The 25,369-nt window shown below is 30.8% G+C and overlaps 1 protein-coding gene across 1 annotated transcript; it reads left to right on the top strand.

The window, feature by feature from the left end:
• Positions 1 to 1,140: 1,140 nt before the first annotated feature.
• Positions 1,141 to 6,195, top strand: LOC101262961 (rhodanese-like domain-containing protein 4, chloroplastic). Its single transcript, XM_004248030.5, has 9 exons — positions 1,141 to 2,075; positions 2,725 to 2,827; positions 2,899 to 2,982; positions 3,689 to 3,763; positions 3,841 to 3,915; positions 4,819 to 4,899; positions 5,039 to 5,182; positions 5,400 to 5,588; positions 5,955 to 6,195. Exons 1-9 carry the CDS (start codon positions 1,291 to 1,293, stop codon positions 6,000 to 6,002), a joined length of 1,584 nt encoding a protein of 527 aa, XP_004248078.3. The 5' UTR covers positions 1,141 to 1,290; the 3' UTR covers positions 6,003 to 6,195.
• The last annotated feature ends 19,174 nt before the right edge of the window (positions 6,196 to 25,369 follow it).

Genomic DNA, 25,369 nt, shown 5'->3' with positions numbered 1-25,369 from the left:
TGAAATTAATGATGACTTGTTATTGCAACGTTTATTTGTATTTTATTTATGAGTCTTTTAAATACATTTATAGGAAAAGGGTCTGATACCCCTATTTGTCCCTCGTTATAAAAGTGGCTCATATATACCCCTATTTGTAAACAAATAACCCACATATATCCTTTTCCTCTAACGGAAATGAAAAAAATAATAATTTTAATCTAAATTTTTATTTTTTTTTCTAAAAAATATAATCCCATATAAGTAAATTTAATCCTTGTCAAACATATTTTTTTGACTTTTTTTTTGTTTTAATGACTAATTTATAATTATTATTTTGATAATCAAATTTATTTATGTTTCACTAATATTCTTGTAAAACTTATTATATATGACCAAATTTTTTCTTCGAATACGAAATTAAATTACAATACACACAAAAAAAATAGTTTAAATTTTTTTTCTTTAAACTAAGGAATGAAAGAAAAAACAAAATAAGAATAAGAAACTCAAATAATTATAATAAAAGAAGTCAAAAAAATAATTTATGTATGAAAAAAATTAAAATATACCTTGAACTTTGATAAAAGAATCATATATACCCCTAAATAAATTTTTAGAAAAATTTAGAAGTAACAAATATAAATTTAAAACTAATTTTCTAATTTCCGTTAAATAAAGGGTATATGTGAGCCGTTTGTATAACGGTAAGGGCATATATGAGCCACTTTTATAACGAGGGTATATCAGCTCTAAATGACAAAGTTGAGAGGTATATCAGACCCTTTTCCCTACATTTATTAGTAGCGAATGAAACAAAAAAAATAAAGGTAAAGGTGCAAATGGTCGTTTACATATTACACAAATTAAAATTAAGGAAAAACTCAAAAAATAATAAAAAGGATAAATAATAATCGTAGCTTTTGAGAGGTGTCACATCAACAATCTTATATCCAGATTTATATAGATAGATAGATTATTATCCCACACTCGATGCGGAATGAATATAACACACAATTTCAAAATAAATGATTTCATGGTTTTATTTCATTCAAACACGAGATAAATTCAATCTAAAATTAATTTCAAACTAAGTTATCATTTATCCATCGCAGCAAACTACTCCTATATATGTATGTGGTATAAAACAACATTTAACTTATAAACTTAATGTTTAATTATTCTCATTCCACGTACCAAAACAACCCTATAGGTAATGACAGAATCCTAAAAAAAAAATAATTGAAGCCAATAGAGTTCATTCTGGTGTCAGCACTAAAAGTACATTGTACTGCTTCAAATGAAGCAAAGATGAAAAATGTAGAGTTCCATAAAAGATTTTCTTTGGCAATTCTTGGCCACCAAAATTGCCAAATCACAATAAAATTGGCCCACGTAATCATCAATGCTTCCACATATCTACAACCTTTCACTATGGGATATCAAGATTTCATAAAAATTCCTCTAGCTATGGAGGCTCTCAATGCAGCAAGATTAACCCCTGTTTCAGTTTTTTCTGATAGAAGAAATGAACCCAAAAAAATCCCATCTTTCCAATTCAAGAACTTCCCCAATGCAGCCAATTTGTCAAGATCAGTAGAGGGTATATCAAGAAATGTTCAAGGGGGTTTAGTTTTACTTTCCTCTGTTTTCAATACAGGTTTAGCTAAAGCATTGACATATGAGGAGGCACTTCAGCAATCAACTACTAGTACTAGTTCTGATTTTGATGCAAATGCATTTGTTGAAACCTTAACTGATTTCGTATCAGATAATCCTTTAGTTATAGCTGGTGGTTTTGCTGTTTTGGGTTTACCATTTATTGTGTCTCAGGTGTTTGGTAAAATGCCTAAGCCATCATGGGGTGTTGAGTCTGCTAAGAAAGCTTATGCAAAATTGGCTGATGATGTGAGTTCAGAGTTAGTTGATATAAGAGCCACTGCTGAATTGAAGCAAGAGGGGAGTCCAGATATAGGTGCTTTCAAGAAGAAGCCAGTTACAATTGTATATAAAGGTGAAGATAAGACGGGGTTCTTGAATAAGCTAGCTTTGAAGTTTAAGGAGCCAGAGAATACCACATTGTTCATTCTAGACAAGTAAGATTTCAAAATTATTCTTATGTTGATTGTGTATGTAGAGTTTTGTGTTTTCGAAAATAAGTAAATAGAAGTGTGCGCTATCTTAACGACTTAAACTTTTAGTTAGGGTGATCACACACTTCAATATGGTTTTATAGCAAAAAGAGGTCCTTTGTTCAAGGAACTTGGTCTTAGAAAGAGAGTCACACCCACACATGAAGGGGCATGTTGAAGACGTAATTAAGTAACTAAAGGTGTGATCATTCTAACCGTTTAAGTTTTTAGATGAGATGGTAGCACACTTTACATTATGTTTTATCTTTTTGGAATGTTCGTGAAACCTGGCGCAAGTTGTCCCTTAAAACTGAACTAGACAAAGAATCACGTGCTTACCTTCTTTAACCAATCAGGGGTCATTTGGTAGAGAGAACAAGAATAGTGTTAAGTATGATGTATTATTAATATTGGTATTAGTTATGCTTGTATTAGTTTTACTGAGATTCTTTCTTGTGTTTAGTGTGGTATATTAAAAATAACATGCATTGCATAATTTCTGAAAAAATATAATTTGTTTACAAAAATAGCCGCCACAAATATGCTTGTATCAGCCAACTAGTTGAACAAATTAACTCTAATCCTTTTTTTTTCTGGATTGTAATGAAGCCAGATTTGATGGGAACTCTGAACTGGTTGCAGAGCTTGTCACAGCAAATGGTTTTAAATCTGCATATGCAATTAAAGATGGTGCTGAAGGTCCCCGAGGATGGAAGGTTATACTTAAAAATATTGTTATCTTTAGAATGTTGGTGTCATGAAGCATAATGAATTCGGATTTCTGCAGAATAGTGGCCTCCCTTGGATACTTCCTAAGAAAACATTTAGTCTTGATCTGGGCCTGTCTGATGTTCTTGATGGTCTTTTTGGGGTATGTTTTTCTCTCTTAAAGTACTGTTACTTTGCATTTGACCCCCTAAATACAGATATGGTTATGCCATTTGAGTCCAAGAAGTTTATGGGGTTCTGTGACTGCAAATAAGTAATATGTAATGTTTGGAGTCTATAAACTCATCGAAGGAAAAGGCATGGTAAATATGCATGCAATAGGAGTGACGTTTATTTACGATGTCATGGCAGAATTTAATGAGTCGACATCTCACTTCCTGATATTTTCAATGCATTCAACTTCTGTTTTTCCTAATTGCACAAAAAATGTCAAAACCCCAAGGTCGTATTGACTATATCTTGGCTTCTTAGCTATGGTTTTCTTTAGATTTCTTGCCATATAATAGAAGTGGACAAATTAAGAATAAAAATTGTATTTTAAAACGCAAGGAACAGTTGTACATTTCTGTTTTGTAGATCTTCTGCACTTTAACTCCACAATCCTTATATAGCTATTCCTAGGTGAATGGTTTTGGGATGACAGATACAGGTAACACCTAACATTTCTTTAAAACAAATGATAGAGATAAGTGATATTTCACATAGTTTTATTTAAGAGACAACTCAACTTGCATTTTATCAAAATCCATTTGGCTATATGGTGAAAACTACTAGTCTACTGCTACAACTGGCGTTAACATTTTGACATGACTTAACTCAGATAACTTTGGTGGAATGTGGATATGCAGGAGGGTTCTGATTCTGTCGCTGTAGGTTTGGGTGTTGCCGCAGCTGCTGCGTTTGGACTTTTGGTGTTCTCAGAGGTCGGGCTCCAATGCATCTTATCTTGAACATTTGAGCACAATTTGTTAGAAAGCTCACCATTGGTCCTTTTTATCAGGCGGAAACATTACTTCAACTGTTAGGTTCTGCTGGACTTATCCAACTAGTCAGCACAAAACTTCTATTTGCAAAGGTACGTCAGCACCATTTACAGTGTATCCATTTCTTGCCACGAAAGGGATGTCAGAAATGTAGTCCTGCCCATCTGGCCATTAACTGCAGTCATCTATCTTGAATTGCTCGTTTCTTTTACCTGATGAGTTTCTTATCCTTTTTTCAGTAACAAATATATCCTTCCAACTGTAATAAGATCTTGAATCTAAAAATTGTGTGTTCTGAAGACCACTTGAAGGCTCAAACGATAACTTGTAAAATAAATATCAACATGAACTACATACCCAGTAAAATCCCATGGGTGGGGTCTCGGAAAGGTGGAGTGTACGAGGTAGACCTTACCCCTACCTCGTGGTGGTAAAGAGGCCGTTTTCGAAAGACCCTCAGCCAGGTACACATATCAAAGCAGATCTAAAAAGAGAAAACAGAAGCGGCCCAGGTAACACATATCAAAGCATATTTAAACGGAGAAAACAGAATAAATAAAGACATTGCAAATAATAGGGGAAGTACTCTAAAACATACAGAGAAAAGGAACTGTAGCCACAACAAAATAAAATAACAGCCAAAACACAAAAAACAACATGTAGTAGCAGAAATCGAGTGACCAGAAACAACAAGAATGGTGCTAATACTACTGTATGCAAGGAGAAGCCTATCTCGCTGGACAACGAGACGACGCTCAACTACCAACTAACGTACCACCCTAGTTCGCGACCTCCATAACTTCCATGAAAAAAATATCATTTATTTATTAATTTTACTTCTAAAACTGCTCTGTGTTATGATAGAAGGTGAATCCAATTTTATTAGAGACTAGCCTCTATGATTTCCACAAGTTACTTAAGATTGATACTGATCACTGTAGAAATTTTTTGAACTTGAGAGGTCCACTAATATGTTGAACATTTTCACTTTCCAGGACCGAAAGCAAAGTCTGCAACAAGTTGATGAGTTCCTCACCAAAGAGATTGCTCCAAAGGAGCTTGTAGGTGACATCAAGGTAATATCCTCATACATTCAGAACTTAAGTGTTTTGCTTGCCATATCAGAGAACTGTATGTTTGCTTTCGACAAGATATATACTTCATAGTCACAGTTTCATTAATCATATAACTAAGCTTCTCACCTTGAAACTTCAGCAAATAGGGCTGGCTCTTCTTCCTGTTCCAGTGACTAGAAAAAATCTGCCTGAACCTGCAGAGACAAGTGAATCAGTTCCCGAGGTGGATGCTGCATCATCTAAAGTAGAAGCATCCGTTGAAACACTTTCACCATATCCTAATGTAAATTTCCTCTTCATCCTGAATAGTTAGTTTGATCATTTCATTATGATTTGTGTAGTGGCTTGTCCATAACACGAGTCACTAGCTCGTCCTGGATCAACCTTCACTGTATAAACCTCATGTCCAGACATATACGATCCACTTCAAAGCTCATAGCAAAAGAATGTTAGTTGTCCACACCGAGCCATCATCATCTCTTTCTAATTTGTTGATGCAGTATCCTGATCTCAAGCCTCCTACGTCACCGATACCTTCACAACCTAGTGGCAGTGTGGGGAAAGTTGAAACAGTTTCCAAGGTAGAAGTATCTGCCGAGTCTACTCCAGAAATCAGTTCAGCTCCAAAACCAGAAGTAACAGCAGAAGCACGAACTGGAATTACAAGGCCACTTTCTCCATATCCCAATGTAAGTTTCTCTTTATCACAATAGTCGGTCCCATCATTTCACTATTTTAGGATCAATCGAGAATGATCCTCGTTTAAATTCTGAGATCGTGGTATTATATTGCTGAATGGACTAATTCAATTACTTGTGATTTGTCTCTGGGACATCCATATCCCTGCTGTTGTCATCTCATTCCTAATAACATCTATACACTGGTCATCTAAAAGACAACTTCATGTAACCGTTCATTAAAGTTGGAATTAACGACCTAAAAACTAAGCAGACTACCTACTGCAACACGATAAAACGTACACTAATTATGTAAAAATTCTTTGTACTGTTTGTTAGTGTATATAAGTTAAATCCTTTCTTTATTTGTGGTTGTAGTATCCTGAGCTCAAGCCTCCGACTTCGCCAATGCCTACACAAGCATAATTTTGGACTTGCAGATTTCCATATCCAAGGTGTATCAACTCCACAATTGCCAATTTTTGTAAAATTTGAAGGAAAGTTTGTAACAATATTTCCATTCTTTGTAATTTATTGATGAATGTCATCATGTTATGTAGATAGATATGGTTGTAGAAGCTTTGTGTGACTTAAGCAATCCAATCACTTCTAAGCAAAACCATAGCAATATATATTAGTAATAGGAATGAAAAACATTAGAATCATTAAACCTTTAAATTTCTTTTAATCCTTCAAATATTTAAAATTCACTGACTTGACTAATTTAGATTCACGTCACATAACCCTAGTAGAGGGTTCGAAATGTTCCCAATTGAGTTCTCCATTCCTAATGTGTAAGATCTAAACCTCCCAATAAGAACCAATTTATCTTACCATTAAATTTAATAGTAATGTTTCCATAGAAGTGAGTTTTATTAACTTTAGATTAGCCCTAATAGTCTCTGTTAAGTACAAATAATGAAACACCTTATGTAACATAGAAAGATCATTAGACAAATATATTTAGTTATTAAAATCTGTAAAAATAATAGACCAAAGTAGTTCATTCGATATTTTTTCAAATATATTTATACTTTTTATATATGTTTTTAAAAATTAAATTATATGTATATATAATAGAGGTTGAATCACTTTTAACTTTTTCAAATATATTTATACTTATACTGATCTTGTTATTAATATGACTATATAAGCATTTTTTTATCGGTTAAAATAAAAATAAAAAATCTATAATAAAATATTTTATTAATTTGATTATTTATCAATTTAATGTAATTATGAACCAAAAATTAATAATATATACAATTTGCCACCATGATGGACTAAATTTTTTCCTCGTCTTTTTTAAATCGATAAATTATAAGTAAGAATGTGATAATTTCATTTATTTCATGTATCTCTCTTTAATTTAGGTGAAATGAGAATAATAGGATAGAGTTAATAACTTAATACCAATCAAGTGGAATCTTAATTTTCGATTTTTGTATCTTTTTATATAAGATCATGTTTATAGTCAATTGAAGTTATGATATATCTGATTCTATCTAATAAGTTTCCTCACCATCAATTGTTCTTCTTCGACTTACCTATATCCCTACTACAGTCAATCACCTCCCATATCATCTTATGTGTGTAAATCATTTCAATTTTTTGCTCCTCATTTTATTTTTTGTTAAGGTCATTCTCACCTTGTGCTCTATGACTTCGCTTCTAATCATATTTAAATATGTTAATTGAATAAAAAAGAATTATTCTGATTTTTAATTGTTAAAAAGTTAGATCACTTGATTTGATATTAATACCAAATGAAAGTATTTATTATATCACGAAATTGCGTTGAATTTTAAGATTTTCTATCGTTGACCAGTTTACACGTTGTTTTTTCAAATCTATCGCAATTTATAATTTTCATATATTATTTTTATTTATTAATTTTTTTCACAATTAAATATATTACAATTTTTGAATCAGTATTTTCTTGTAGCGGATTGAAATGGAGTTTATTTTTTAATTAAGAAAAAAATGTTGAAATAGAAACCGTACACCTAATTTTTACATATAAAAAAGTAGAGCTGTCAATATGAGTTAACCCAGCCCATTCGGGCTAATCCATACAGGTTTTAACATTTTATGAGTCAGGTCGAGCTAGCACATTTCTGGCGTGGGCCAGAAACGGCCGGCCCAACCCACAAATACGTGGGTTACAGGCTTCTCGGGCCAGCCACTTTTTTAAAAATAATATTATTTTTAGAATTATTAAATTAAATTAAAAATTATAAATTAAAAATATTATCTTTAATAACGACAAAATAGTATTACGTGATTTTAATGTTACTATTTTTTTATCAAATCCACAAATAAAATTATTTTTATAATATTTATTAAGTTTTTTTCAAATAAAAGTATAAATATCTAAATAAAAATATTAACATAATTGTTTTGACTTTGGACTCTATTTAATTTTAAATTTTAATATGATATTATATTTTTTAATTATTTTTTTTACCCACGGACCGACCCTATCGATATTTCTCAAGCCCCACAAATCAACAGACTTATTCAGGCCGGACTAAAAAGTCATTTTCTCAAAAGGATTTCAAAAATCGTAACTCAACCCTATTAAATTTCGAATTAGGCCAGGCCGATTCAACAGGCCTAGTCCATATTGACGACTCTATAAAAAGTAGCAATAAGACGAATTTTCCATATATATTTATATTTTATAATGTCAGATTTGTTATTTGACAAATTTACTTTAAGATATTTAGAAGAATGAATTTTTTTTTTCGCGAATAGTGATGCTTTAATGGCTAATTTGTTATGAGGTCCAAATCAAGGAAGATCCTAAGAGAGGAATAGGAGCTAGCTTTAGAACAGTATTGATTGACTTCATAAAGAAAAACAAGTCTTCTAATGTTAATATAAATAGAGTTATATTTTCATTGTGAAATAAAAAAAATATTATAAAATAAATGATTTTCCATTTTATTTTTATTGAATTTGCTCATTGAGAAAAAATAATGTATATAGTGGCTAGATATTTTGAATAAATTAGGGAAACTAGATATTTTGAGTAAATTAGTGAAAAAAAAAATTTCACACAAAAAATTAAAAGATTTTTCTAATATTTTAATGAGAACATATTTAAGGGCCCGTTTGGATGAGCTTAATAAAAGCAGCTTTAAAAAAGTACTTTTGAAAGTGCTGAAATTTATTTTAAAATAAACAGTTATGCGTTTGGATAAAAGTGCTGAAATTGTTATGTCAAACGTGAAAAGGGAAAAATGGAAGAAAGAGATGATAGGGTTATATGAGTAATATGGAGATTGTATAAAAATATTAAGGGCAAAAAGATAAAAATGTGGTCAACTTAAAGCAGCTTATAAGCTAAAAAAAAAAAGCACCCGTACCCAACTTTTAACTTTTGGCTTAAAATAAGTTTTTTTAAACTTAAAATAAGCTATTTTGAGTATTGCCAAACAGTTAAATAAGTCAAAAACCAGCTTTTAAATCAGTTTGACTAGCTTTTAAGCTGAGCCAAACAGGCTCTAAGGACCCGTTTGGATGAGCTTAATAAAAGCAGCTTTAAAAAAAAATACTTTTGAAAGTGCTGAAACTTATTTTTAAAATAAGCAGTTATGCGTTTGGATAAAAGTGCTGAAGTTAAAAAAAAATTGTTGATGTGTTTGCCAAATAAGTGCTGATAAACAGCTTTTTAAATCAAAATGTCTGAAATACCCTTAAAAGTTGTTAACATAATAAAAGTTAATTAATTTATATTTTACAGGCATAAATAATTATATTTTGGTATCATTCACATATTTCTTTCTCATCACAAATTATTTATAGAATATAAACTTATTATAGATTTTAAAGATATATAATTTGAATAGATTAAAGAACGATTTAAGATTTTATTTTAGTTTCATCCATAGGTAATAATAATTGTCTATCATTCACATATTTCTTTATTATCACAAATTATTTATAAGAGGAATATAAATTTTTATTTAAGTTATATGTGCAACTTATTTTACATTTTATTAATATATAATTTGAATAGATCACTTGAAAGATTTAAGATTTATTTTATTTTCATTCATTAGTAATAGTAATAGTCTATCATCCACACGTGAAAAGGGAAAAATAGAAGAAAGAGATGTTAGGGTTATGTGGGTAATTTGGAGATTGTATAAAAATATTAAACGCAAAAAGGTAAAACTTGTGATCAACTTAAAACAGCTTATAAGCTGGAAAAAAAAAAGCACCCCTACCCCAGCTTTTAACTTTTGGCTTAAAATAAGTTTTTTTAAAAAACTTAAAATAAGTTATTTTAAGTACTGTCAAACAACTAAATAAGTCAAAAATCAGCTTTTAAGTCAGTTTGATCAGCTTTTAAGCTGAGCCAAACAGGCTCTAAATATTTCTCGATAAAAACATTTCAATACCCAATTTCTTAATAGCATATTTTTTCAATTCAATTTATCTATGGACACATCTCACCCCTTTATTCTAACGAAACTAATAAAAACAAAGAAAACCAATTATAAATTGATAGCCAGCCATCCATAACTTGCACGTTCCACTTTGTGATGTGGGACATATGGTGTAGTCTTGCACATATTTTTGGTCAAAAAATTATAGTATTAAAAGATGTTCCTTCTGTCAAACAATTGTTCACATTATAAAATTAATAGATAATTTTGTATTTAATTTTTAATTTATTCTTATTACTAATTATAGTTGATTTTCTATTATAACTTTTAAGACATTATATTTATTATATTTAAATGATAATTTTATTTATAATTTTTTAAGCACTATACAAAATCTTGTTGGATAGAGAAAGTAATGATTAAAAACATGTTCTTAAGTATTTCAATTTGTTTTATTTTATTTTTTGAATTTTGTATCTAAATTATTAAGTATGTGCATTTATTAAAGAACACCTCAATAATTAGATGTGGATTTCTTATCTAAAATATCATCATTGTTCAGATCGAAAAAGTGAACAATTTACAATTGAGGTAATGTTAGTTTAAATAAGAAATCCAAACACCTAGTTGTTCATTTAGGAAGCTCACACACCTGGGAGAGAGTTCCTTATGTAAATTCGTTAATTTATTTCTTGAAGAATCGAAGGAAGTCACATATTTTGAAGAATCGGAGGAGCTTATATACAATTTCGTAGTAATTCTTTACTGGGTATAATATATGAGTTATCTAAAAAAAATTTAATTAAAAAATGAATAATGTGACATGACATCGTAATAAGAGAGAGATCATATATTTTTTATGTCAAGAATATTTGAGATAAATAAAAAAATTGAATGATATTATACTCCTAAAATAAATATAAATGACATTTTTAGATAATTCTGAAATATGAATAACTGTCTAGAAAAATTACTCCGAAAAAGATAAAATTATAACATAAAAAGGAAGAAATTAATGATTTTGTTGATACCTCGGCAACTATCCCATGTTACACTAATGGATAATTTAAATTATTCAAAAGATACATTCAAAAAATTTCTGATCAAATAAAAATTTATTTAAATTTTAAAAATAATATATAAATTAAAACAAAGAAAATATTATTTGTTTCCTCTTTCGTCCTCGATATAAAACTAAATGTAATAAATAAGATTGACTATATCAACGAATTGGAGTATTGGATATAATGAGGATTATGTTGAAAAATATCACCTACATTAAAAGTAATTTTTTAAAAAATTATTATATATATATATATATATATATATATATATATATATATATATATATATATATATTAAAAATGACAAATACAAATAAAAATATTTACAAGAAATTTTGTACAAGTTAATAGATGACCTTGGGCGCAACTTCTGGGAAACAATTAAAATATCAATACATATTATCTTTTAATTCTAATACTCTGTTGAAAAATGTCACCTACATCATATTTTAGATTTTTGAAGATCTCTTTATTACATATAGTTTAGTATTATAAATGATATAGAGCAATGAATTTTAATTAAAAATACAATAAAACCCTTTGTTATTTTTAAACTATATGTAATAAAGAGGGTGTTTCCTTTGTTAAGAAAAATATGTATGTTTAGAGTTAGAATCAAAATTTAAAGTTTGTAAAAAAAAAAAATTAACAACAATTTATTTTTATAAAATTTTGATTTTTAAAGTTTTCTTATATGTAACTAATTAGAATATTTTTCTTACGAACAAGTTTTTTAAAAAATAAGTTTTATAAATTGCATTTAATTTTTTTTAATCTCAATAATCTACACCCCACCCCTTACTTGCCTTCTCTTGTCTCAGTCACCCCCCATCCCCCCATTACCCTTGGACAACCCTCCCCTATTAATATTCATCTTGTTTATCAAAATCATATTAAATATTTTTTAGAATAATATCATTTAAACATATTTATCAAATATAAAAAAAAAATAAGTTGCAAAATCATACACTACCCTATGAATGTCACATTACTCCTTTTTGTCAAAGGCAACAACGTGGAACCATGTGAGGAGAGTGTTCCTTTCTTCCTATTATTTTTCTTCACTTGAATAGTGCATTCTCCACCTCATTTCTATGTGTTTTCTATTTTTGTCAACACGTTTGTATAAAATTTCATTTTAACAACAAATAAGTAGTATAAGTTAAATCATCTTTACTGTTGAAGAGACTTGAAAATATTTTATCCGTTCAATTTATTTGTCTTATTGTTCTTTTTAAGAGAAAAGTCTCACGATCCGAGTCTACACTCTGGACGTGGCCGACACTCAAGAATTATTGCTGATCCTAAGATCTTGATTGACTACAAGTGGAGGACTGACTTAAGCATGCAAAAACTTAAAAACTGAACAAAAGTCATGAAACTTGAATACAAATCTTTAACTCAAATAAAAACTTTGAATATAATAATGTATTCAACTCGTCATATAATAGGCAACTCAAATCTTTCACACATTTAACAAAATAAATGAATGATACAGACTTCTTAACTAAACTGACTATCTATGAAACCTCTAACTAACAAGGATGAAAGTCGGGACAAGACCCACAACATCCTGACTAAACTGATGTAAGAGTTAGAGTTTCAATTAATTTTGAAACAAATTCATCCGTTTTGAAATAACAAATTCATGAATGTGAGTTGTAACATTCATTTATTTTAATTCTTTGTTATAAACTTTTGCAACAAGTTTTTTTTTTAATTCTACGTTATGGGTTTTTGAAAGACAAATTTTTTGTTTTCAATTCATGAACCTAATAAATTCTATTAATTAAAAATCTTTTCTTGCAAAACTTTTTATCCTATAAATTGAGTTTCCTTTGGTTGAAAAAGATAAGCATTCAAACAAAAATACTTTCCCTTGAAAACACTTGTGAGATTGATCTAAAGGTGAAATCACCAATTCAAGAATAGAAGAGCAACATTCTTGAATGCTACTTGTTTTGTGGCTTAGTTGAATCTCGAAGATAGAGTTGTTATTTATTCTTCCGATTGCTCGTGGGAGAGACTCCAACTATCTTCAAGAAACGTATTAACGTGCCTCTAAGCCAAGCAAGTTTTATTTTGTATTTCTTGTAATTTTATCATTCTTGTTCATTTGTTCTAACAATTTGAAGATAGTTGTCTCTATGACATCCACATCAATGACGAACAGTGTTCCATCTTTGCCTAATCCTAATTTTGAAATATTTGATGGAAAAGACTTTTCTAGATGGCGTGGAACGATGGAATTCTTTTTATGACGATTAAAGTTAGCGTATGTTCTTGAGAAACCTTGTCCTGAGGCTCCTAGTTCTGAGGTAGCAACGGACGAGGCTACTTTAATTAAAGAACAAATTGCCAAATGGCAAGATGATGATTACTTATGCAAGAATTATATTCTTGGAGGAATGTCCAATAAATATTATGATCAATATTATATTAAGTGTAAATTTGCTAAGGAGATTTGGGATACTCTTAAAGCTATTCATTTAGCAGAAGAGGCGAGTTCAAAGAAATTTCTTGTTTCAAATTATATGGAGTTCAAAATGGTTGATGACAAGTCAATCACTGAACAAGTACAAGAATTTCAACTTATAGCTAATAAAATTGTTATAACTGGAATTGCTCTTGATGATAACTTTCATGTTGGTGCGATTGTCTCAAAACTTCCTCCATCTTGGAAAGAGTACAGAAGCAAACTCTTACACAAGAAGGAAGATTTGACTCTTGAACAATTGCAACACTTGCAAATTGAATAAGAGACACGATACCGCGACAATAACATCATGAGGGAGCCTATCATGAAAGCTCATGTTGTTGAAGAAAAGATCAAAAAGGAACCTACCAATAATAAATTTTTGAAGGCAAAGAAAAGTAAAAATTTCAAGCGTACTAATTCTAATTCTAAGTCGATTGAATGTTATCATTGTCATAAAATTGGTCATTATGCACGTGATTGTAAAATTCTTAAAGCTGAAAAGAAGAAAGAAAAGGCAAATAACAATACAAAAAATGAACTAGTGGCAATGGTCATAGAAGCATTTGTAGCAGGAGATCAAGTGGAATGGTGGATAGACACTGGTGCAACTCGTCATATATCAGGTAATCGAAATTCTTTCACGACATATGAATTAGTGGGGGGCGACAAAGTTTTGCATATGGGAAACTCATCCTCTGCTAAGGTTGTGGGAAAGGGGAACTGTTGAACTAAAATTCACTTCCGGAAAGATGGTCACATTGATAGACGTATTGCATGTTCCTGATATTCGAAAGAACTTGGTGTCAGGTACGCTTCTTTCAAAACATAGTTTTAAAATGATTTTTGAGGCAGATACATTTATTTTGTCTAAACAAGGCATGTTTGTTGGAAAAGGTTATGTTACAAATAGCATGCTCAAACTCAATATTGAAATGAAAATATTTCTGCTTATATTGTGGAGTCTTTAGATTTATGGCATGAACGTCTTGGTCATGTGAATTTTAGATCCATTCAACTTATGATGAAAAATGGATTAATTAAAGACTTGGAAAGGATCATGTTGCTAAGTGTATTACCTGTAGTAAATGTAAAATAACAAAGAAACCTTTTAAGTCTGTTGAAAGGATATCCACACTTTTGGAATTAATCCACACTGATATTTGTGAAAAGGATTGTTTATCACGTCATGGAAAGAGATATTTTATCACTTTCATTGACGATTACTCAAGGTATACATATGTCTTTCCATTAAAAACAAAAAATGAGGCATTTGAGACTTTTAAAACATATAAAGCAGAAGTTGAAAATAAATTGAGTTTGAAGATTAAATCAATTAGATCTGATAGAGGTGGAGAATATATAAAATCAAATTTTATTGATTTTTGTGAAAAAGAAGGCATTGAGAAACAATTGACTATGTCTTATACACCACAACAAAATGATGTAGCAGAAAGGAAAAATAGAACTCTCATTGAAATGGTTAACTCTATGCTTTATGGATCTGGTATCATTGAAAATTTGTGGACTGAAGCCTTATTTTCTGCATGTCATATTTTGAATCGAATTCATTCCAAGAAACATGATTCATCTTCGTATGAACTTTGGAAGAATCGAAAGCCAAATATAAATTATTTTAAAGTATGGGGTTGTTTGGCTCATGTTAGATTACCAGATCAACAATTGACTAAGATTGGATATAGAGGAGTAGATTGTGTATTTATTGGTTATTCACAAACTAGTAAGGCTTATAGATTTTTGAATCTTGAGACTCCAAGCCCTCACACAATTATTGAATCGTTGCATGCTAACTTTTTTGAGCATATATTTCCTAAGAAAAAGAGTCTTTGGAACAAAATACAAGTTCTTCTATATCTACTCTTAAAAGAAAAATAGTTGAACCTTTGGAAAAACGTCAACCAAGACGTAGTGCAAGATCAGCCAAACCAAGAGACTTTGGACCAAATTTTCAAGTCTATTTAGTTGTAAGGGATCCTGAAAGTTATGCTGAAGCAATGACTTCACATGATGCTTCTTTCTGGCGTGAAGCTATTGATGATGAAATGCACTCCATTATGTCAAACAATACATGGATTTTATCAGACCTCCCTCTTGGATGTAAGTCTATTGGTTGTAGATGGATCTTTAGAAAGAAATTAAAATCTGATGGAACCTTAGATAAGTAAAAAGCTCGTTTGGTGGCAAAAGGTTTTACTCAATTGAAAGATATTGATTATTTTGATACATTTGCTCCTGTAGCTCAAATGACTTCTATTCGACTCTTGATTGCTTTAGCTGTAATTCATAGCCTGGTAATACATCAAATGGATGTGAAGACTGCATTTCTGAATGGAGATCTAGATGAAGAGGTTTACATGAAACAACCAGAAGGATTTGTCGTTCCTAGTCAAGAACACAAAGTTTGTAAGCTTCTTAAATCTCTTTATGGATTAAAACAAGCTCCAAAAACAATGAAATGAGAAATTTAGAAGAGTAATAATTTCTAATGGCTACTCAATCAATGGTGGTGATATTTGTATATTTAGAAAATTTCAAGAAAAATTTGGTGTTATAATATGTCTTTATGTAGATGATATGCTGATCTTTGGAACTGATATTGAAAGAGTCAAAGAAACAAAAATTTTTCTAGCTTCTCAATTTGAAATGAAAGATCTTGGAGAAGCTGATGTAATTCTGGGTATTAAAATTACAAGATCAGCGAATGACTTGACTCTTACTCAATCAAGTTATATTGAGAAAGTTCTAAAGAGGTTTGGTCACTTTGATGACAAACCTGCTCCTACACCATTTGATCCTAGCATCAAACTAATGCGGAACTCTAGTGATGTTCTCGATCAGTTGACATATTCTCAGATTGTTGGGAGTCTTATGTATGCCATGCATTGTACCAGGCCGGATATTGGTTACGCAGTAGGAACTTTGAGCAAGTTTACTAGTAATCTTGGAGTTGAACATTGGAATGTCTTAATTCTTGTTTTAAAATACCTGAAGGGTACAATTAATGTTGGCCTGCCTTATTCTACATTTCCCATTGTACTTGAAGGCCATAGTGATGCTACTTGGAATTCTGATCCGAATGACTCTAAATCTATTATTGCTTGGATTTTCACTTTGGCTGGAGCAGCGATCTCTTGGAAATCAAAGAAGCAAACATGTATTACTCGTTCAACCATGGAGTCAGAATTTATAGCTATGTCTTCTGCTGGAGAAGAAGCTGATTAGTTGCGATCAATGCTGATAGATATTCCTTTATAGAGTAAGCCAATACCACCTTTAACTATCTATTGTGATAATCAAGCTGCTATATTTCGGGCTTCAAGTGACTGCTATAATGGTAAGTCGAGACAAGTTCGTCTCAAACATAATCATGTCAGGAGATTATTGGAGGAAGGCGTGATATCGCTTCAATATGTGAAGTCCAGATTTAATTTAGCGGATCCTTTGTCTAAAGGGTTAGGCAAAGAGTTAGTGGTGGAAACTTGCAATGAGATAGGAATAAAGCTTGTTGTAAATTAATTGTACTTTATGGTAACCCTACCTAATGATGTAATCTTGGGTTCAAAGGGAAAAACAAGTAAAGATACAATTGTGAAGCACATCAATAAAATTCTCATTTTCAAAATAAAATGAAATAAGTAGATGTGCATGATTGAGATTCGTTTCTCTTCATAAATTTATAAGACCGATCTCCATTGGAGTTAGTAAGAAAAACTCTTGATAATTTTTTTTCGATATTCCTACTGAAGAGAAGGATGAGATTATGTTCTCTTAATAAGTCTATAAATCGATTTCGATTGGAGTGTGTAGGAATACTCTTGATAGATTTACCGATACTTTGTGTAAAGGAGGATGAGATTAATTTGTCTTAATGAAGTTCATAGACTATTTGGTCGGAGTATGCAAAGTTACTTTTGATGAATTCACCGCACTAAGTGCGAAGTGGAGGTCGCTTCAATAAAATTTTAATAGGAAATCTGAAAATACTTGGATAAAAAGAATTTAGGACACATGGTCGTAAGGTGTCAAAGGATTTCAATTTTCACCGGAACATAGTGATATGCGTGGAGTATTTTTCTAACTTCATTCAATGATGCACTTAGTTCAAGATTTGTTCACTAAGTAGTCAATGATTTAGAAAAATCTTCACTAGCTAATGGTTCAAGTCCAAAAGACACCATTATTGATGCATGTTGCTAGATTAATGTCTCAAAATATTTTTTGGATTTTTTAAAGATAAAATTTCTTGAAACAAGTGGGGGATTGTAAGAGTTAGTGTTTCAATTAATTTTGAAACAAATTCATCCGTTTTGAAATAACAAATTCATGAATGTGAGTTGTAACATTCATTTATTTTAATTCTTTGTTATAAACTTTTGCAATAAGTTTTTTTTTTAATTCTACGTTATGGGTTTTTGAAAGACAAATTTTTTGTTTTCAATTCATGAACCTAATAAATTCTATTAATTAAAAAATCTTTTCTTGCAAAACTTTTTATCCTATAAATTGAGTTTCCTTTGGTTGAAAAAGATAAGCATTCAAACAAAAATATTTTCCCTTGAAAACACTTGTGAGACATTGATCAAAAGGTGAAATCACCAATTCAAGAATAGAAGAGCAACATTGTTGAGTTCTACTTGTTTTGTGGCTTAGTTGAATCCCGAAGATAGAGTTGTTATTTGTTCTTCCAATTGGTCGTGGGAGAGACTTCAACTATCTTCAAGAAACGTATTAACGTGCCTCTAAGCCAAGCAAGTTTTATTTTGTATTCCTTGTAATTTTATCATTCTTGTTCATTTGTTCTAACAACTGAAAAGTTAATTAAATTCCTCCCAAAGCGAAGATGCTCACTATAACTAACTCGAATTCTCAGATGTATCAGTAAAGCTCTTGTTATGATCTTGAATACTTGTGTCTGCATCATGAGAAGATGCAGGCCAAATGACTCAGTATGTAGAATGTATGAGCATGTAAAATCTAAAGCATAACATAAGCTTGATGCTTGATAAAAATGGAAACGTACTTACCTCTTCTCAAAAACTCAAGGAATACTCAAGAGTACTCAAACTACTCAACTTATTCAACTCAGGATACTCATGGATAAGATACTCAACTCAGAAATTAAATACTGGTCTCAAAGACATGATACTCGACTATGGATACTCAACTTAATATAAAGCAATAATACACATGTTATATATAAAAGAACTTTATAAAACAGTAAAAGCAACTTAGTTTGTTAAAGAAAATGCAATAACAAACTCAAATTTACATATATAAGAAAGTAATATATATTGTGTGGAAGATTCTCTAACCGATAACCACCAGTATGAGCCTAAGTAGTGATACAATGTTTTGCCCATGCTGCCAGAACTGTCCTACACTTTGCCGTCGCATAGAACTCCATAACTTAGTGGATCCACTAGCTTAACTTACGTGATCATTTAAAAAGTATGACACATTAATACTCATGATGGCTACATGGTTTACAAGGAGACTTGAGTTAATATGAACTCGCATCCCCACATCAGTGCTCAATACTACTTCCAAAATATATTTTAGCTCATGCTTTTAAATTAACTTTCTTTCTTTTGGTTGAGATTATTTGATCAACACATTAGCTTTAAAAAGCTCTCTTGGAATCAATGTTTCCGTTTCTTGTTCAAAACTCTTTTGAGAAATCTTTCTTTCCTTTTAACTTAAATGTGAAAACATTTATAAGCTTTTAGGGATACTTAGTTCCCTCATAACTTTTGAGAAATGAACTCAACTCTTAGGGGTTACTTAGTTCCCTTATATTAATTTGAAGGGAGATCTTCAACTCTTTACTCTTTATTTGACTTAAAACTTAAGCCTTAAAACGAAGTTAAAATGTTTAGTAATGACTCTTAAAAACTTTAAGAAACTTTACTCTGATTTGCTTCTTAATTTCTAGACTTAACTCTTAACTCTTTTGACTTTGATCAAAACATATTATGAATTCAAGGTTCATGATATCATAGTTATGAATGATTTCATGATGTTCAACTTGGAGGGTTCATGTAGAATTATGAACATAATCTGCTCTACTCAAGGACTCGAAGACACTTCTTACCTCAAGACTTTTCGACTTATAGGGTTCATGTAGAATTATGGGCATGTACTAATCATCTAAAAGATTTCATGGGTAACATGTAAGAGTTTCATGATTAGGAATATAATCTAAAAAGGAAATAACAAATTCAATACTCAAGACTTAGAACTTGAAGATACTACTCCTCTCAATGATACTCAATTATGGAATTCATGCGAAGTTATGGGCATGAACAACTCGACTCAAAGGTTTAAGTAACAAAATGGAAATCATGTATCTTACTCTTACCATTTTCTTATTCACTTCTCAAAACTTAGTTCAAATCAATGATTGATCTCGAGAATTGACAATTGAACTTAAAGACTTTTTTGAACTCTACTCTTTAACTCTCTCTTGAATGTGAACTATGAATTCAAGAGTTATAGTTCGTGATATGAAATATCTAGGTGATATTTTAGAATCATGAATACATTATCGTCACTCTCATGCTCACTTACTTGAGTCTTGAAACAAGTTATTAGAAGTTGTAGAAGAATCCTCAAAAGGGCTCGAAACTCTCTCAAAAGGTTCGAAAGAACTCTCAAAACATAATTTTAACTTTGCCGTGAATTTGAATTATTAATTCAAGGTTATGATTCATGTTATGAATGATATTTAAGTATTTAGAAGCAGTTTAAAGTGTTTAGAATCAAAAGGAGTAAAGATACACTTTTGTTGAATGCCTTGAATCGGACCCGTTACAACAGAAAGGACGGGGGTTTCGTTGTCCGGTTAGCGAGTCGGGGGATCCAAGGGGGCGATGTGCCCCCTGGACTGGGGGTCCGGGGGGGCGGAGACGCCCCCGGCCCGACAGTATACAATGTTGTTGTATTAGGCCCTTAATTATCTGTCAATTCTGTATGTTGGACCCAAGCCTGTTAGGGCGTAGCTTAGCACTATATATAGACGCTATGTCAAACCCTATATTGTATTCTGTTTTTGCCTCTCCATAATAAAACTGCTCCCTCTCTTCCCCATGGACGTAGCCAATTTATTGGTGAACCACGTCAATCTGTTGTCTTGTTTTTCGCGTTTATATTTTCTTGTATTATCTCGAATTCCGCACAACAACTTTAAATAAGCTCAAACGACAAAATCGATGGAAAAGGAGTGGGTTCAGGCGAACTTAGAGCATTCCAGGCGCGAGGAGTCAGCCCGTACTATCAGAGGCTGCATTTGGGTGCACTGAAGGCGCGCCGCCCCAGCATCTTCCCAGGCATGTTTATTGCGAATATCTCTCTCATTTTCTTACCCTAAATCGCTTTTAATTGATTTCTTTTCTTAAGTTTTTCTTAGATTCAATTATCCATCCTAATTAAACACTAATATACTCAAAGCAACACTCCAAACAATCAATTTCATCTCAAGAAATCATCAAAATTCGAACAAGACAAGATATACAATGAACCTCAAGAACTTAAATTCTTCAAGTTTTTGAGAATGAAATTACATTGAAAATAACATGTTTGACGTGTGGGTGGACAAATCCAACACTATGGAAACTTACATACCTCTTAGGTATTAAACTCATGGCGAAAATCCGCAACTAAACTCAAGAATGTAGACAAACTCCTTCATCCTTTCCTCTTTTCTCCTCATTTCTCTTCTTTTTTTCTTCTTGTCTTTTCTTGAACTCTCAACTAAAACTCTAGGCGTGAGTTAGGATTATAAAACTGAACCTAAAGTATTATACCCCTAAAATGCTACTAAAAATGAATTAAATTTGATTGGGTAAGGAAAGGATCAAAATACCCCTCACTATTTTCGGCTAACTTTCCTTAACTGGACATCAAACTTCAAAAGGTCACATCTCACTCATCCGAACTCAAAAATTAGCAAACTTGGTGGCATTGAAAATATAATTCAAACCTCGTTCCTAGGTAGATTCTTGTAGAACAACTAACTCATCCTGTACTAGGAGTTATGGTCATTTGAATTTGATCCAAAACTCATACCTAGCTTAACTTGCAAAATTTCAGATTTTGCTATTTCAATTTTAATTCTCTTTGGAACTCAATGTGCTAAATCTAGTGAACTGACCTTAATACTTTAGAAATTTAAATTCCTCTAAAAAAATTTACTCACCACGAACGATTGTTTGAGTCTTGGCTCAAAATTTTTACGAGGTATTACAAAAGGATAAAAAAAATATCCCTCAGTTTTATTGTATCGGTTGACTATATAGTATATTATTATTGTAAATTGAAGTTATTCTTACCATGTCGTTATTCATCATTTGTACCCTCAAATGGATGGAAAGCCCCGATCAACTCAAACTATTCAATTTTACTTAAATTACTCAATTTTAACCCGATCCGACTCTCTTAATCATGTAACCCACTTTTTTTTAACTAAATCAACTTTGATTTCCACCAGCAAAAACTCCACTGAAACCACCACCAAAGTCATCACCCTCTTTAGTATCTCCTTTATCATGAAATTGAGTTGTTGGGAGAATTTTTGGAGTACACCACCCAACGTGGCCTGAACACTTCTTCCCAGCAGCACTATTACAGTACTACCACATTTAATGAGCACATCTTGTGGAGAAACTCCGCTAATTGAAGAAAAAGTATAGCACTGTGGTGAGGCAAGATGGGATGTGGCAAGGATTTTGTTTTGAGAAGTGCTCACAATTCAGTAACTTTCGACATCTTTCACACGATGTGGAGTATCAAAGGCTCTTATGCCTGCAGAAGCCCTGGAGGATCTGTTGGTTTCTGTGCCCCACCGCTAGAAGATGGTGGTGTTGAGGATTTTGGAAAGGGTGGTGGCTTTGGTTGTTGTTTAAGTGGAGGTGTTGATGGTAGAAAACAAAGTTGATTTGGGTGAAAAAAACGAGTTATATGATTAAGGGGGTCAGATCGGGTTTAAATTAGATGATTCTAGTTGATTTGAAAGCTTTCCATCTAATTGAGAGGAACAATGATGCAATTAGTAATGGAAAGGGTAAGAATAACTTCATTTTAACGTAAGGTCATGATCAACAAATAAAACAAAATTGAGGGGTATTTATGACCCTTCTCCTTTTTTTCTAATATGTTTCAAAAATAATATCTCCTCCTTTTGATAATTTTTTAATTTTAACTTTTTATATATATGCTTAAGAGTACAAGATTTAATGACATTTTGATATATTTGACATATCTTTAATTTAAAATCACAAGATTTATTGTAGACTGTCTTATTTTAAAACTTTATTAGTTTTAAAAGATGACATGAATAAGTTTTCCTCTCTTGATCAAAGTATTGTTGTTGGTTGTCATCATTCACTTCTAAATCATCCCAATTATAGTAGTAATAGGCAAAAAAGAAGTTACACAAAGGTAACAACTAATAATTGTCACACCCTGTTTTCCCCAAACATGAATGTTTTGAAAAAGAATCCAATTGAATTGATATTTTAAAAAATGATTATTTTATTTCACAACCACTAAAAATTGGGTTTTAATTTTTCAAGTCACCTTATTTGAATCAATGTTCAAAAGGTTGTTGAATTTAATTTCTATTAGTCTGCGAGCTAGAATTTGTATTGACCAAGTGGAAGGTGTACAATTTTGTGGTTCTAGCGCAATCGCTTTATTGACGTATATTTGACTTGACTTTATTTTGGATATATTATAGTTATTGGCTTAATAAATTTACTTATATCCCGTCTTATTTGATTTATTGTAGACTGTCTTATTTTAAAACTTTATTAGTTTGGGAAAAAAAGGTGTGACAACAATGAACTTTTCAAGGATAGTCATTGTAAATCAGAGCAGGTTTTCTTTTTAAAATACTAAAGAATGGAATATCTAAGTTGAGGACTCCCTTAACTTGTATTGGTAAAAAAAATGTGTTGGTACGTACTATGGTGTTGTTGGTTAGTTGGCTACAAAAAACAAGTTTGTAGCCACTTTGTTGGGTTCGTTATAACAATGATTGATTTAGATGTTGTACCTAAGGATCAACTCCATGATTTTATTCACCATTTCTCTCACTCCGCAAAGAGTGGACATAACTTGAGTATATTACTTAAAGAGGTGGAGGGAATCAGTTTCAGATGTAGTGAATATATGCCTATTGATAATACAACACTTAAGGCCAAAGAAGAATGCTTTTGCTTCAACAATATGGTTGGTTCCATTGTCGAGGAGAAGAATGATGGTCATAATAAAGCTTTCTTTTGAATCTTGCATGATCACTCCAATACAAGATCCATCTTTAACCGTGGTGTGAATAGTAGTATCTCAAGCTTTATTTTCATAAGTTTAAGCAGGTTTTTTCAATTCTTAGGAGGGTTGAAGTAGGAGAATTCTTTTTTGGATCAAGTGACAGATCAGAAGGAAATCTAATAATATATGAAAAGATAAATAAAGTATCATATAAAAAGTGAGAAAATGATAATTTTGTTGAAACTTCCTTGCAACTGTCCCAAGTCCCAACTTTCTACTTAACAAGTCACGTTTGCCCATCTTTTTTATATTTTTTCATAACTATCTCTGGAGGGTATCTATTATGCATGATGCATCATATTAAATGATAGTATTATTTGTTTTCTATTTCATATTCATGTTGACAATATAAAATAAAATGAAATAAATAAGATTGACTCTATGTTGAATTGGACATATGAGGATCTCATTGTTTTATCATAAAAGCGGAGCTAATTAAGGATTCATGAGTTCAAACGAAAAGTTAACACTTTAGACATATGAAAATCTCATTATCTCATACTAGTTTTTTAATAATAAAAAAGGAGAGTCAAAACATATATTTACTCTTGTTATCTTGTACTATTTGCTTATTTATCTATTTCATAAAAATAATTTATTTTTATATTATAAAATAATTTATAACTAAACATCTTATTAGCTCTTTATAAATCAAAATATTTTCTTCAACAAAACAAGTTAAAAGAAAAATAAGTTTTATAAATCCCAATTCATGTTGGTTTTTCTTTTCTATCATAATCAAAATTATATTAAATATTTTATAAATAATATCATCTTAACATATTTATTCGAATATCAAAAAAGCTTTCTTCACTTATATAATACATCATCCACCTCAATGTGTTCTCTGTTTTTGCCAACATTCTTTGACATTACAAAATTTGATTTTACTGACAAATAAGCACTATAAGTTTTAATCATCTTTTCTCTTGAAGAATTGTGGGAAAATATGTTCTGTTTTTTCTTTTTAATCTATTTTTAAAATATCGTTTCTTTTTTTTTTTTAATTTTTTTATATTTAAAATCATAAGGTTAAATGGTATTTTAATAAATTTGATGTATTTTTAGTTTAAGATCACAAGATTCATAAATTTTTTGTACTTTCTTAAATTTCGTATTAAGTCAAAATTATAAGAAATTAAAATAAAAGAAATAGTTTATAACTAATGAAGGGGATCGCTTCAAAAATTGCTCCCACAGTGACTCTGCACCAGTATATATAAATGTGTTTGACTAGATATAAAGTTTAAAATAAAAGAAAGACTATTGAAATATATAGTCTAAATAAATCATATAAACATATGCAAGTTGTAACTATAACTTATCTTATTACAAATGAAATAAGAAGTTTAGAATTAGTCAATTTGCAATCTTATAGTTTTGGATCTAGTCTCAATTTTTTTCTCATAAGATCTAAGTAAAGTTCATTTAAAAGGACATTCTAGCTATGACATAATAACATAGATCTTTTACAACATCATATTCTAGTCTAGATTAATAAACACTACT

Source organism: Solanum lycopersicum, chromosome 10, assembly GCF_036512215.1.
Source record: "Solanum lycopersicum chromosome 10, SLM_r2.1".
Lineage (NCBI taxonomy): Eukaryota > Viridiplantae > Streptophyta > Magnoliopsida > Solanales > Solanaceae > Solanum > Solanum lycopersicum.
The sequence above is the reverse complement of the archived record's forward strand: the minus strand, read 5'-3'. Positions and strand labels throughout refer to the sequence as shown.